At 46.6% G+C, this 14,978-nt stretch overlaps 1 protein-coding gene across 1 annotated transcript in view; it reads left to right on the plus strand.

The window, feature by feature from the left end:
* Nucleotides 1-5,151: 5,151 nt before the first annotated feature.
* The window catches only part of LOC134203048 (xaa-Pro aminopeptidase ApepP-like), a 33,876-nt gene continuing 24,049 nt past the window's right edge, over nt 5,152-14,978 (plus strand). The window contains exon 1 of the mRNA XM_062678027.1: nt 5,152-5,854. Coding sequence (XP_062534011.1) covers nt 5,775-5,854 — 80 coding nt within the window. The 5' untranslated portion in view covers nt 5,152-5,774. The remainder of the gene's footprint in view (nt 5,855-14,978) is intronic.

A 14,978-nucleotide genomic window follows, 5' to 3' on the forward strand; every position in this document is an offset into this window, starting at 1 on the left:
ACATCGCTTCGCGGTCTTTGGATGGTGCATCTTTTGGTTACATAAGATGGTTGATAGCTTCATTCTCAAGCATATTATAAGCGTTTTTTTCATAAAAAAGTGATATTTTTCTGAGCATTCTACTGCAGCTAGTAGCAAATATTAGCAAAAATTTCAATCGTTGTCTGAAAATATACAAGCAGGCCCATCAAATTCATGGTATTTCATTTGTCCATCTTTGTCCACTTTTGTTTGATAATCATATTAGTTTTTGTATGAAAAATCAGCTATTCCATGGGAAACACATATACCATATCTCTGATTTTCGCAATATTTAGTAGAATCATTCTTTTTCGAAAATAAATAAACTCACTTTTTAATTTTGTCCGATTTCGATCCAGGGTGGTCGAAAAAATCAACATTTTTGAAAAAATATTTTTTAAAACATAATTTTTGAACTACTGGACCAAATATCAATGTTCATGGAATCTTATGTAGTCATTGGCGACCCTCACTTACTTACTTACTTACGGATCCTGTACACCTCCGGTGGTGCAAAGGGCCGACTTGAAAGATCTCCATCCTGAGCGTTGCCCGGCTATCGCTTTAACCTGTTGCCAGGTTAGATTTCGGTCGACTTCTTTTATTTCTTTATTTTGGCTTCGCCGCCATGAGCCTCTGGGTCTGCCTCTGCTGCGATGTCCCGCTGGGTTCCAGTCTAATGCTTGTTTACAGATTTCGTTTCCGCCCCTACGTAGAGTGTGGCCGATCCAGCCCCACTTCCGATCCCGAATTTCTGTTGCTATCGGCCTCTGGTGACAACGACGATGGAGCTCATTGTTTGAGATCCAGTTGTGAGGCCACCAGGCCCGAATTATATACCGCAGGCATCTGTTAATGAACACCTGCAGCCGTTGAGTGTTCTCCACTGATACACACCATGTTTCGCTAGCGTATAACAGCACAGATTTCACGTTAGAGTTGAAAATTCGTATTTTGGTGCGTTCACTTATCTTCCTGTTTTTCCAGATATTTCTTAAACTCGCAAAGGCAGCCCTTGCTTTCTTGATCCGTGCGCCTATGTCGATCTTGGTACCGCCGTCCGACGCCATTTGGCTACCAAGATATTGGAAGCTTTCGACATTCTCCACTGGTTGCCCGGCTACTGTGAAACTGGAAGGAGTCACCGTGTTTACATCCAACGATTTGGTTTTGTTGACGTTGATGACTAAACCTGCCGAGGAGGAGCGCTCGGCAAGGTCGTTGAGCTTACTCTGCATGTCAGAGCGCCGTTGTGCGAGGAGTGCAACGTCATCCGCCAATTCGAAGTCGTTTAGGTGCTCCATGGTTATAGGCTGCCATAACAGCCCGCGGTTTGGTTCACGGTCAATCGCACCTACCAGAATCTCATCGATTACGATGAGGAACAGTAACGGTGATAGGATACATCCTTGCCTCACACCAGCTACGACCTGGATAGGGTCGGACAGGACCCCATTGTGCAGCACTCTACACGAAAAGGCCTCACTTAGAAACCGTGAAAATGAAATTATTCTGCGAATTAGCCATGAAAAACCAACTTGAATTTCATGATTTTGTATTTCGCCACAAAAGTAGCGCTCTTAAGCATTTATTTCATGAGAACACCTTGAAAATCGTTCCAGTAGTTAAAATGTCAAAATTATTTTTTCGACTTCTTTTTTACGCGAGTTGATTTAAATATTTTAGATAAAGAACGATTCTTTGTGGGTTTTGTGGCCGTGCGGTTAGCGCCGTCAATAGTGTAGAGGCATGGACTATGGAGCGTGGGCTCGATTTCCGCCTCGGTAAGAAGGAAACTGTTAAGTGTTAAGTGTTCAGTCTGTACGACCCCTGGTCGAAGACGGTGTTCTTGTTTTTTATTCTACCAAATATTGCGAAAATCCAAAAGATGTTATATGTGTTTCACCCTAATTTTTCGTACAAAAATAATACTATCATCAAACAAAAGTGGACAAAGATGGACAAATGAAATACCATGGATTTGATGGGCCTGCTTGTATATTTTCAGATAACGATTGAAATTTTTGCTAATATTTGCTACTAGCTGCAGTAGAATGCTCAGAAAAATATCACTTTTTTATGAAAAAAACGCTTATAATATGCTTGAAAATGAAGCTATCAACCATCTTATTTAACCAAAAGATGCGCCATCCAAAGACCGCGAAGCGATGTTAAGACAGTTTTTGAAAATATTCTAAATTGATGAAAGTGGAAGCTAAAAACTATTTTTTTCGGGACCACCCTATCTAAATTTAGAAGTTTTGTCATAAAACATCACCTGTGTGAGATAAAATGAATGTTTATTAAGCAAAAATGATTAGAATTAACTCCTATCTCAAAGGGGTTAAAAAATACATTTACAAAAAAATTTCACCGGAGGGCCACCCTAATGACAACTTACACCAAAAAGAGATATCTTCTTGTAGATCATTTCTTCTGAAGACGTCAAAACTCTAACACTGATGGTTTTCGAGTTATTGATTTATGTCGTGAAATTTGACGAATCCGACCATTGTGCCTAGCGGTGAATGCTTGGATAACACGTGCTATTTGTACTGCGGAGAAATTTTTCACATCTATGAGAGCTTTGGCAAATTATCACGAAAGTTATCATTTTGTTGCAAGGCACAAAAAAATCATACGGTCTGTCGATCAGCCTACTTTGATCGATCTAACGTTTATTTCCTTACGAAAACCGTTTTTTTTCTAAATATATTTTTAAGTATTGATTTTTGAGGGATACTTTGTATGGACCACATTTAGAACTTCTAAAGGCACATCTTCTTGTTGAAGACCCATGGACCTATCTCGTTTATTTATCAAGTTATAGCCGTTTTTCGATTAAAAACATATTTTTTTTCAAAATAAAATAAAACGCTTTAAACAAAAAACGCTCTCTTAGTTTTCCCACCATAAACGCAGAAAAGTGTGAGCTTTCGAATAGAACCAACAGATTGAAAATCGGTTTGCTCCATTTTGAAATATACGCATATGAAAAAAACATGTTTTTCATACAAAAACTCGAATAACTTTTTTGTTATAAGAGATAGATCCACGGTTCTTTAACAAAAATGTGGGTTTTCAAAAGTCCTAAAAGTGCTCGGAACAAAGTTTATGCGAGAAATGAATGTATAAAAAGTTATGTAAAGAAAACCGATTTTTAGGGACCGCCCTAACGTATTTATTGAAAAATCTCATAACTTGTGAACCATAAGTGATAGAAAAATGGTTTCTTCGGCAAAGTTGCTCAAAATAAATTGCTCTACAACTTTGTGGAACATTGCTAAAGTCTTTACCATAAAATAAAAAAGTTGATATTATGAACTTCTGAAATATAGGGACCACCCTAATTTCACTACATGCAAAAAAATCGTCAACAAATATTTTTTTTTTTTCCACAAAGACACTATAGGGTAAATGACCCAATAGTGGAGGAACTAAGCACGTTCCACCACTGTTTGTTCGCATGCACAGAAGCTATCATTTATTTCGCTTACCTAAATTGTGCATTCGAAAGCTCCTCTTTTATATTTTTAGTAGAAAGTATTCCGAAGGCAGCAGCTCCTGTCATTATTACCTAAAATGAATCCTCCAATTATTGGTGCAATGTTCCAATAGTTGCGAAATTTTCTACTTCGTGTTCCTATAGTTGCGAATCCCATTGTTTTCATACGGGACTCGCAACTATGGGAACACTACCGCAACTATTGGTACAAGGCAGAGAATAAATTACAGTATTTCAGTGATATTTTACCGATTTTTTAGTAAATCCAAAACAGTTTTCAACTATTTCACTTAATGACAGGTCAACTAATTGATAAACAATGTGGGTTGCTGCGTTATTTGCGTAAATTTGATAAAAACTACACTACCGCAACTATAGGACCACCCACGACTATCGGATCAATTACCCTATATCTAAAACTAATAGTTTTGGCGTAAACATTTTTGTCTTGCTAGATTCGACTCTGGGACCATTGTGCAATGGTCAGTATGTGGGTCAAAACAACAATTCTATACTCAGGGTTCGGCAAAATTCCTCGGATTTTGATGGCATTTCCGCAAACGTGACCTTTAAGTGGTATTGATGTAGGGTTATCACGCCTATCTAGAGATTAGGAGGTTGAGTGATCGAGTCCCTCCAAGACACGTGGATTCTTTTTCGCAAACTTAGTATCAATTTGTAACGGGTTAAGTAAACACACGCAGCTAAGATATTTACCAAAAAAATTGTTTTCCGTGCGGCCGAGCCGAATAATATGCAACTAATGGTTGATATATTTTAAGCATAATCGTGGGTAGTATAAAAATGCCTTGACTGTCCCATCAAGGATCATTTGTGCGTAGGACAAGTCTTGCTTGCCCTATCCACTCCAGGCACCACTGGCAATGACCATTTTGTAATGGTTCTACGTTTTTCCTACACGTAACAACCTACTCGAAGAACCAATGATACCCCATACTCAACATTTCTCTAGCACCATGATATACACACATACAAATGAATAAATTGACTTGCAACCTAGTAACTAATAAAATAATGTGGAAATGCTCAACAAATATGTACTAAATTCGAAAGTCACTTATTGGATGCAATGCCAGTAGAAGGAAGGGGGAAAACCATTTGCGTCTCGATCGACAGGCATATCTCGACCTAAACTTCTTTGGATTTTTTTTCAATTTGTTACACAGTGTTATCGGATGCCATTGGGAGTATCACAATAACACAATCATATTCAATGGCACTTATGATGAGTTGACGTCGTATCATCTATAGCCCGCACGCTCTATTGAGTCGCCGTAATCCTGGTGGAACGATAATATTTATCAAGATATCACTAAGATTGTCTTTGTCTTCGCACAGCTTGGTGTTGAGGCGATGCCTCCTCGCCCACATAAAAGCTCCTACACCTCAAGTCATATAGTGCCGAGAAGACGATCAGATACACACCTAAATGGCACTTTGTAGTAGCACGCAACACCCACCCCCTACGACTGACTCCCATCCCATCGTCATCATCGTTCTACGCGACCGTGCGGTGTGGGTCAAAGCGACAGAAAGGAATACAGCTCCCAGCAGCACCCGGCAAAGCACGAACGTCTTGACCAACAACGCGAATGAACAACTAGGCTACTTGGCAGCGTTGTCGTTGTCGTTGATGTCGGTGCCGTTGTGTGAATTTATTCACTTTCGGGCCCGCCTTCCCGCCCCCTCGCCACGTAGTCAATGGTTAGGACTGGTAAGGTGGTGTTTGTTGTCCGTTTCACGTGAAAAGTGGGTGGCAAAATCTGAACGCTATCATCCAACCCGGTCAGTTTCGGTTCGGAGCTTTCGGACATCGGTCAGTGCGGTGCGGTGACATACCAGTGGCAAGTCCTGCCCGCGTTATTGTGAATTATCGCTGTTCTGGGCGGGGGTCTGCCGCCGATCTGCTCGAGTAACTCGGTTTTGTGAATTGGACCATCGTGGGTGATAGTGGCTCGCCGTTACGCCACGACAGGAGAGTTAAGTGAAATTTATGACTGGACGTGTGCGGTAGCGTGCGGCGAAAATCTTTACGAGGGACACGTGTCTTCGTTGCGGGTCCCGAACTTCGAGGCAAAACAGCCGTTTTGTTGTCATTTAGGATCTGTGTTACGGGCCGGTTGGCAAAGCTGCTCGAGAGGTGATTTACTCGGTGCGAAGAGATTGCGAATTAGTGCCCGGTGCTGATTTGCTGTGGGTGACAAAACAGGGACCATAAAATATAAACATGAAGAATGCCAAGAAGTACATCATTGGAGCGTCGGCACTGCTCATTATTTTGGTCGGGTGCGGAGTGGCAGTTGGAAGGTAAGTAAATTATAATGTGCGCGCTGCACTGTGAGATGAATGTGTGCCATTAAGGACAAACATGAAAATCGATACTTGTTAGTGTTGACCTTTAGCTAAATGGAGAATATTTCTCAACTGCATCAAGTTAGGGATTAAACTGGTGGATGCAATGACCAGAACGCGCGCAAGTATTTAAGATCAAACCAGCAATTATTGTTGACTGGAGAAATATTACTTTTTGTGCCTACTCACCTTTATATCCAAACACAACATTTTCGATTTATTCAGGATTCGTCGCCACGAGTCTCTGGGTCTGCCTCTGTTGTCATGTCCTACGGGTTCCAATCAAACCATTGCTTACAGATTTCGTCTCCGTTCTTTCGCAATGTGGGGCTGGTCCATATCTTCGTGTCCAATTTGTATCCTGGTATGCCATTTAATATGAACTCTCCAACCTTCAAGTTACTTCAACAACACAAAACTTCAAGCCTTTCAACAATAAGACTTGAGCAACTGTTACAGAAAATATTTGCTGACAATGAAAATTTGCGCTCGGTATCAGTGGATGTTGGTCGATTGTCCTGAATGGAGTTTTCCGTTCAATTGAAAAAGCTTTAGCTGCATCCAGTCGGTCGGCGCCAGAGTTCTGGAAATGATGTGGACTAGAATTTTTGGCGTAGTACACGATTTAGCGGTTTTCCAAGCAAGCAATCTCAGAGTCAAAACCGGTTTTACTACTGTCCAGAATTCGTCGGATTTTTCGTAAATATCGTAACTAATTCTTTAGGAAATAGGTCCGGACGCCTGCTTTCAAAAGGCTCGGAACTCTCGTTTTCAGAGGACCAGGAGCCTTCTTTCAAAAAGTACGGAAGGCTCCTTTGAGGAGGTCCGAAAGCCCACTTTCAAGTGAATCGGAGCTCGGAATTCTTTTTTCAAGAGGATTGGAAGCATAATTTTAAGAAGCAAAGCTCGGCAGCCTCCTTTCAAGAGGCTCGAAAGCCTCCTTTCAAGAGGCTCGGAAGCCTCCTTTCAAGAGGCTCGGAAGCCTCCTTTCAAGAGGCTCGGAAGCCTCCTTTCAAGAGGCTCGGAAGCCTCCTTTCAAGAGGCCCGGAAGCCTCCTTTCAAGAGGCTCGGAGCCTCCTTACAAGAGGCTCAGAAGCCTCCTTACAAGAGGCTCAAGCCTCCTTACAAGAGGCTCGGAAGCCTCCTTACAAGAGGCCTGGAAGCCTCCTTACAAGAGGCTCGGAAGCCTCCTTACAAGAGGCTCAGGAAGCCTCCTTACAAGAGGCTCAGAAGCCTCCTTACAAGAGGCTCAGAAGCCTCCTTACAAGAGGCCTGGAAGCCTCCTTACAAGAGGCTGGAAGCCTCCTTACAAGAGGCCCGGAAGCCTCCTTACAAGAGGCCTGGAAGCCTCCTTACAAGAGGCCCGGAAGCCTCCTTTCAAGAGGCTCGGAACCCTCCTTACAGAGGCTCGGAAGCCTCCTTTCAAGAGGCTCGGAAGCCTCCTTTCAAGAGGCTCGGAAGCCTCCTTACAACAGGCTCGGAAGCCTCCTTACAACAGGCTCGGAAGCCTCCTTACAACAGGCTCGGAAGCCTCCTTACAACAGGCTCGGAAGCCTCCTTACAACAGGCTCGGAAGCCTCCTTACAACAGGCTCGGAAGCCTCCTTTCAAGAGGCTCGGGAGCCTCCTTACAAGAGGCTCGGGAGCCTCCTTACAAGAGGCTCGGGAGCCTCCTTACAAGAGGCTCGGGAGCCTCCTTACAAGAGCTCAGGGCCTCCTTACAAGAGCTCAGGGCCTCCTTACAAGAGGCTCAGGGAGCCTCCTTACAAGAGGCTCGGGAGCCTCCTTACAAGAGGCTCGGGAGCCTCCTTACAAGAGGCTCGGGAGCCTCCTTACAAGAGGCTCGGGAGCCTCCTTACAAGAGGCTCGGGAGCCTCCTTACAAGAGGCTCGGGAGCCTCCTTACAAGAGGCTCGGGAGCCTCCTTACAAGAGGCTCGGGAGCCTCCTTACAAGAGGCTCGGGAGCCTCCTTACAAGAGGCTCAGGGAGCCTCCTTACAAGAGGCCTGGAGCCTCCTTACAAGAGGCCTGGGAGCCTCCTTACAAGAGGCCTGGGAGCCTCACAAGAGGCCTGGAGCCTCCTTACAGAGGCTCAGGAGCCTCCTTACAAGAGGCTCAGGAGCCTCCTTACAAGAGGCCTGGGAGCCTCCTTACAAGAGACTCAGGAGCCTCCTTACAAGAGGCCTGGAAGCCTCCTTACAAGGCCTGGAAGCCTCCTTACAAGAGGCTCAGGAAGCCTCCTTACAAGAGGCTCAAGCCTCCTTACAAGAGGCTCAAGGAAGCCTCCTTACAAGAGGCTCGGAAGCCTCCTTACAAGAGGCTCTGGAAGCCTCCTTACAAGAGGCTCAGGAAGCCTCCTTACAAGAGGCCCGGAAGCCTCCTTACAAGAGGCTCAGAAGCCTCCTTACAAGAGGCCCGGAAGCCTCCTTACAAGAGGCTCTGGAAGCCTCCTTACAAGAGGCTCAGGAAGCCTCCTTACAAGAGGCCTGGAAGCCTCCTTACAAGAGGCTCAGGAAGCCTCCTTACAAGAGGCTCTGGAAGCCCTCACAAGAGGCTCAGAGCCTCCTTTCAAGAAGCCCGGAAGCCTCCTTACAAGAGGCCCGGAAGCCTCCTTACAAGAGGCCCGGAAGCCTCCTTACAAGAGGCCCGGAAGCCTCCTTACAAGAGGCTCGGAAGCCTCCTTACAAGAGGCTCGGAAGCCTCCTTACAAGAGGCTCGGAAGCCTCCTTACAAGAGGCTCGGAAGCCTCCTTACAAGAGGCTCGGAAGCCTCCTTACAAGAGGCTAGGAAGCCTCCTTACAAGAGGCTCGGGCCTCCTTACAATCGGCCCGGACGCCTCCTTACAATAGGCCCGGAAGCCTCCTTACAAGAGGCTCGGAAGCCTCCTTACAAGCGGCCCGGAAGCCTCCTTACAAGAGGCTCGGAAGCCTCCTTACAAGAGGCTCAGGAAGCCTCCTTACAAGAGGCTCAGGAAGCCTCCTTACAAGAGGCTCAGGCCTCCTTACAAGAGGCTCAGGAAGCCTCCTTACAAGAGGCTCAGGCCTCCTTACAAGAGGCTCGGAAGCCTCCTTACAAGAGGCTCGGAAGCCTCCTTACAAGAGGCTCGGAAGCCTCCTTACAAGAGGCTCGGAAGCCTCCTTACAAGAGGCTCGGAAGCCTCCTTACAAGAGGCTCGGAAGCCTCCTTACAAGGGGCTCGGAAGCCTCCTTACAAGGGGCTCGGAAGCCTCACAAGAGGCCCAGAGAGGCTCAGGAAGCCTCCTTACAAGAGCTCGGAAGCCTCCTTACAAGAGGCCTGGAGAGCCTCCTTACAAGAGGCCTGGAAGCCTCCTTACAAGAGGCCCGGAAGCCTCCTTACAAGAGGCTCAGGAAGCCTCCCACAAGAGGCCCGGAAGCCTCCTTACAAGAGGCTCAGGAAGCCTCCTTACAAGAGGCTCGGAAGCCTCCTTACAAGAGGCCTGGAAGCCTCCTTACAAGAGCTCAGGAAGCCTCCTTACAAGAGGCTCGGAAGCCTCCTTACAAGAGGCCTGGAAGCCTCCCACAAGAGGCCTCAAGCCTCCTTACAAGAGGCTCAGGAAGCCTCCTTACAAGAGGCTCGGAAGCCTCCTTACAAGAGGCTCGGAAGCCTCCTTACAAGAGGCTCGGAAGCCTCCTTACAAGAGGCTCGGAAGCCTCCTTACAAGAGGCTCGGAAGCCCTCTTTACAAGAGGCTCGGAAGCCCTCTTTACAAGAGGCTCGGAAGCCCTCTTTACAAGAGGCTCGGAAGCCTCCTTACAAGAGGCTCGGAAGCCTCCTTACAAGAGGCTCGGAAGCCTCCTTACAAGAGGCTCGGAAGCCTCCTTACAAGAGGCTCGGAAGCCTCCTTACAAGAGGCCCGGAAGCCCCCTTACAAGAGGCTCGGAAGCCTCCTTACACAAGAGGCCTGGAAGCCTCCCACAAGAGGCCTGGAAGCCTCCTTACAAGAGGCTCAGGCCTCCTTACAAGAGGCTCGGAAGCCTCCTTACAAGAGGCCTGGAAGCCTCCCACAAGAGGCCTGGAAGCCTCCCACTAGAGGCTCGGAAGCCTCCTTACAAGAGGCTCGGAAGCCTCCTTACAAGAGGCCCGGAAGCCTCCTTACAAGAGGCCCGGAAGCCTCCTTACAAGAGGCCCGGAAGCCTCCTTACAAGAGGCCCGGAAGCCTCCTTACAAGAGGCCCGGAAGCCTCCTTACAAGAGGCCCGGAAGCCTCCTTACAAGAGGCTCGGAAGCCTCCTTACAAGAGGCCCGGAAGCCTCCTTACAAGAGGCCCGGAAGCCTCCTTACAAGAGGCCCGGAAGCCTCCTTACAAGAGGCCCGGAAGCCTCCTTACAAGAGGCTCAGGCCTCCTTACAAGAGGCCTGGAAGCCTCCTTACAAGAGGCTCAGGAAGCCTCCTTACAAGAGGCCTGGAAGCCTCCTTACAAGAGGCCTGGAAGCCTCCTTACAAGAGGCTCAAGCCTCCTTACAAGAGGCTCGGAAGCCTCCTTACAAGAGGCTCGGAAGCCTCCTTACAAGAGGCTCGGAAGCCTCCTTGCAAGAGGCTCGGAAGCCTCCTTGCAAGAGGCCTCAGAAGCCTCCTTGCACAAGAGGCTCGGAAGCCTCCTTGCAAGAGGCTCGGAAGCCTCCTTGCAAGAGGCCTGGAAGCCTCCTTACAAGAGGCCCGGAAGCCTCCTTACAAGAGGCTCAGAAGCCTCCCTTACAAGAGGCCTGGAAGCCTCCTTACAAGAGGCTCAGAAGCCTCCTTACAAGAGGCTCAGGAAGCCTCCTTACAAGAGGCTCGGAAGCCTCCTTACAAGAGGCCCGGAAGCCTCCCCACAAGAGGCTGGAAGCCTCCTTACAAGAGGCCCGGAAGCCTCCTTACAAGAGGCTCAGGAAGCCTCCCACAAGAGGCCCGGAAGCCTCCTTACAAGAGGCTCGGAAGCCTCCTTACAAGAGGCTCAGGCCTCCTTACAAGAGGCTCGGAAGCCTCCTTACAAGAGGCTGGAAGCCTCCTTACAAGAGGCCTGGAAGCCTCCTTACAAGAGGCCCGGAAGCCTCCTTACAAGAGGCTCGGAAGCCTCCTTACAAGAGGCTCAGAAGCCTCCTTACAAGAGGCTCAGGCCTCCTTACAAGAGGCCCGGAAGCCTCCTTACAAGAGGCCCGGAAGCCTCCACAAGAGGCCTGGAAGCCTCCTTACAAGAGGCTCAGGCCTCCTTACAAGAGGCTCCAGCCTCCTTACAAGAGGCTCGGAAGCCTCCTTACAAGAGGCCTGGGAGCCTCCCCACAAGAGGCTCCCGGGAGCCTCCTTACAAGAGGCCTGGGAGCCTCCTTACAAGAGGCCCGGGAGCCTCCTTACAAGAGGCCTGGAGCCTCCCACAAGAGGCTCGGGAGCCTCCTTACAAGAGGCCTGGGAGCCTCCTTACAGAGGCCTGGAGCCTCCCACAAGAGGCTCAGGAGCCTCCTTACAAGAGGCCTGGGAGCCTCCTTACAAGAGGCTCGGGAGCCTCCTTACAAGAGGCTCTGGAGCCTCCCCACAAGAGGCCTGGGAGCCTCCTTACAAGAGGCCCGGGAGCCTCCTTACAAGAGGCTCGGGAGCCTCCTTACAAGAGGCCTGGGAGCCTCCTTACAAGAGGCCTGGGAGCCTCCTTACAAGAGGCTCAGGAGCCTCCTTACAAGAGGCTCTGGGAGCCTCCTTACAAGAGGCTCAGGAGCCTCCTTACAAGAGGCCTGGGAGCCTCCTTACAAGAGGGCTCAGGCCTCCTTACAAGAGGCCTCAGGAAGCCTCCTTACAAGAGGCCCGGGAGCCTCCTTACAAGAGGCCTGAGCCTCCTTTCAAGAGGTCTGCAAGCCTCCTTACAAGAGGCCCGGTAGCCTCCTTACAAGAGGCTCAGTAGCCTCCTTATAAGAGGCCTTGAAACCTCCTTACAAGATGGCCGGAAGCCTCCTTACAAGATGCCTGGAAGCCTCCTTACAAGAGGCCTGGAAGCCTCCTTACAAGAGGCCTGGAAGCCTCCTTACAAGAGGCTCGGAAGCCTCCTTACAAGAGGCTCAGAAGCCTCCCTTACAAGAGGCTGGAAGCCTCCTTACAAGAGGCTCGGAAGCCTCATTATAAGAGGCCAGGAACCCTCCTTACAAGAGGCTAGGACGCCTCCTTACAAGAGGCCTGGAAGCCTCCTTACAAGAGGCCTGGAAGCCTCCTTACAAGAGGCCTGGAAGCCTCCTTACAAGAGGCCTGGAAGCCTCCTTACAAGAGGCCCGGAAGCCTCCTTTCAAGAGGCCCGGAAGCCTCCTTACAAGAGGCCCGGAAGCCTCCTTACAAGAGGCCCGGAAGCCTCCTTACAAGAGGCCCGGAAGCCTCCTTACAAGAGGCCCGGAAGCCTCCCTACAAGAGGCCCGGAAGCCTCCTTACAAGAGGCCCGGAAGCCTCCTTACAAGAGGCCCGGAAGCCTCCTTACACAAGAGGCTCCAGAGCCTCCTTTCAAGAGCTCAAGCCTCCTTACAAGAGGCTCAGAAGCCTCCTTACAAGAGGCTCAGGAAGCCTCCTTACAAGAGGCCTGGAAGCCTCCTTCAAGAGGCTCGGAAGCCTCCTTTCAAGAGGCTCAGAGCCTCCTTTCAAGAGGCCTGGAAGCCTCCTTTCAAGAGGCTCGGAAGCCTCCTTTCAAGAGGCCTGGAAGCCTCCTTTCAAGAGGCTCAGAAGCCTCCTTTCAAGAGGCTCAGGAAGCCTCCTTTCAAGAGGCTCGGAAGCCTCCTTTCAAGAGGCTCAGAAGCCTCCTTTCAAGAGGCTCAGAAGCCTCCTTCAAGAGGCCTGGAAGCCTCCTTTCAAGAGGCTCAAGCCTCCTTTCAAGAGGCTGGAAGCCTCCTTTCAAGAGCTCAAGCCTCCTTTTAAGAGGCTCGGAAGCCGCCTCCTTTCAAGAGGCTCGGAAGCCTCCTTTCAAGAGGCTCGAAATCGTCCCTTCAAGAAGCTCGAAAATCTTCTTTCAAGAAGCTTGGAAGCTTCTTTTTATTGGCATTACATCCAAACACTGGGACAGAGCCGCCTCGCAGCTTAGTGTTCATTAAGCAATTCCACAGTTATTAACTGCGAGGTTTCTAAGCCAGGTTACCATTTTTGCATTCGTATATCATGAGGCTAGCACGATGATACTTTTATGCCCTCGGAAGTCGAGACAATTTCTTGGACAAAGCTTTGAAGCATACTTTCAAAACGCTGTGAAAAGCCTCATTTCAAGATGCAAAGGAAGCCTGATTTTAAGTGGCTCGATAGCCGCCATTTAAAAGGCTCGAAAGCCTTTCTTCAAGAGCTGTGGAAGGCTATTTTCAAAAGATTCAGAAACTCCTTTCAAGAGGCTCGGAAGCCTTCAAAGAGCTCGGAATTAGTCTTTCAAGAGGCTTGGAAGCCTACTTTCAAGAGGGAGTATGTAAAATAATGCAAAAGTCCGAAGACTCGAGAAAAAGGTTGAGAACAGCTGCCTTAAGACATTCTTTTAAAAATTAATAGGAATTCAGGGAATTCTAAAAAAAAAATCGGATTTTTTTGTTACATACGTAAATTTCTTCAAAACTCGAAATTCATGTAGGAATTATTCCTTGAAATTTTGTTGACAGATTTTTTAAAGGTATTTTAGGAAGAGTTTCTAATAGAAATTTCAAAGGAATTTCCAGAACAAAAATTCCGTGAGATCTCTTGAAGTAATTTCCGAATGATCCATAAAAGGATTTCTAAAGTGATTCCCAAAAAAAAATATATTAAAGGAATATCCGAAGGTCTTAAATAATTTCTAATTAAATTTGTCCGGAGGAATTAAAAAAAATCGAATAGATTCCTGGATGAAGTTCTGACAAAAATTTGAAGGAATTTCAAAAATTCCTTCCTAGAGTTTCCGATGGGACTTCTTAAGGAAGAAATTCTTAAAGAAATTGCTGAAATAATTCCAGAAGCAATTTCCTAAGAAAAAGTTCGAATAAATTCCCAAGCCAATTTTCATAGGAACTCCGACAGTAGTTTCTATAGGAATCTATGAAGAAATTTCGGAAAGAATTCTCCTAAAAGAATTTCGGAAGGATTTCCTGAAATAATTTCCGAAAGAACTTCTTTAAAAAAAATCTCTTAGAAAAAAAGATTCCTAAGAATAATAAAAAAATTAATAATAATCGTAATAGAAAAATTAAAGGAATGCCTGGAAGTCTTTTAGGAATGCGTTCGAAAATTCTAGAACGAAATTTTAGAGGAAGTCCATCCGAAAATTTTCTGATAGAATCAAGGAATGTAATTTGTCTTCATCTGAAGAGGATAAAGACAATGTTGCGTTCCATTTTATCTGCAACAAATATGGAGAGATAATTGTTGTTAAATTTTCAAACAGCGATAACTTGTATATTTTAAAAGTAAAACAAAAATCATTACAACAGATGGTTATGCTTATGTCTAAACATTGATAACTGATATTAAATTAACCAAAACTTCATCGAAAACCGACTAGGGGAGAAATGTATAAAATGCGCCGGTTGGGTAAAATGCCTTTTCTAAACCTTTTCTTGGTTTATAACCCAAAGTTTGTCTCAACATCGTAAGCAGCTGAGGCCAAAGCACATCTGTATTAAAAATTTAAAAAATAAAATACTATTTTGACTCATTTCAACGTAATTTGCTTCCTCAATGCTTCTTCTTTAGACACAGCAAATATTTTCTTCTTATTACCATCAGTCTGAAACATTAACTAACTTAAAGGATAGAGTTGACACAATTCTTGTGCGAAAGAGTTTGAAAATTTTGGTGAAAAATATTGGAATATTTTGATTACCATTTTTGGGTGGCACATATTGCCAGGCATCGTGCATTTTGGATTGAAATTCTCAATTTTGGAATAAAATAGTTTTGGTACAATTCTGCTGGCTTTACATGGAAATTTTTGTACCATATAATAACTGATATGTTGGATTATTGATAAACACTTCGAAAATACGTGGTTTTGGAGGAAATCACCATTACATTAAGTGATTAGCTTAGGGGGCGCATATTGACCGCATCTTCCCTACTTCTCTGAATTCGCGGCAGGTAATCATTATCCTATTCTGTTGCAGTTTGGG

Source organism: Armigeres subalbatus, unplaced genomic scaffold (genome assembly GCF_024139115.2).
Source record: "Armigeres subalbatus isolate Guangzhou_Male unplaced genomic scaffold, GZ_Asu_2 Contig1609, whole genome shotgun sequence".
Lineage (NCBI taxonomy): Eukaryota > Metazoa > Arthropoda > Insecta > Diptera > Culicidae > Armigeres > Armigeres subalbatus.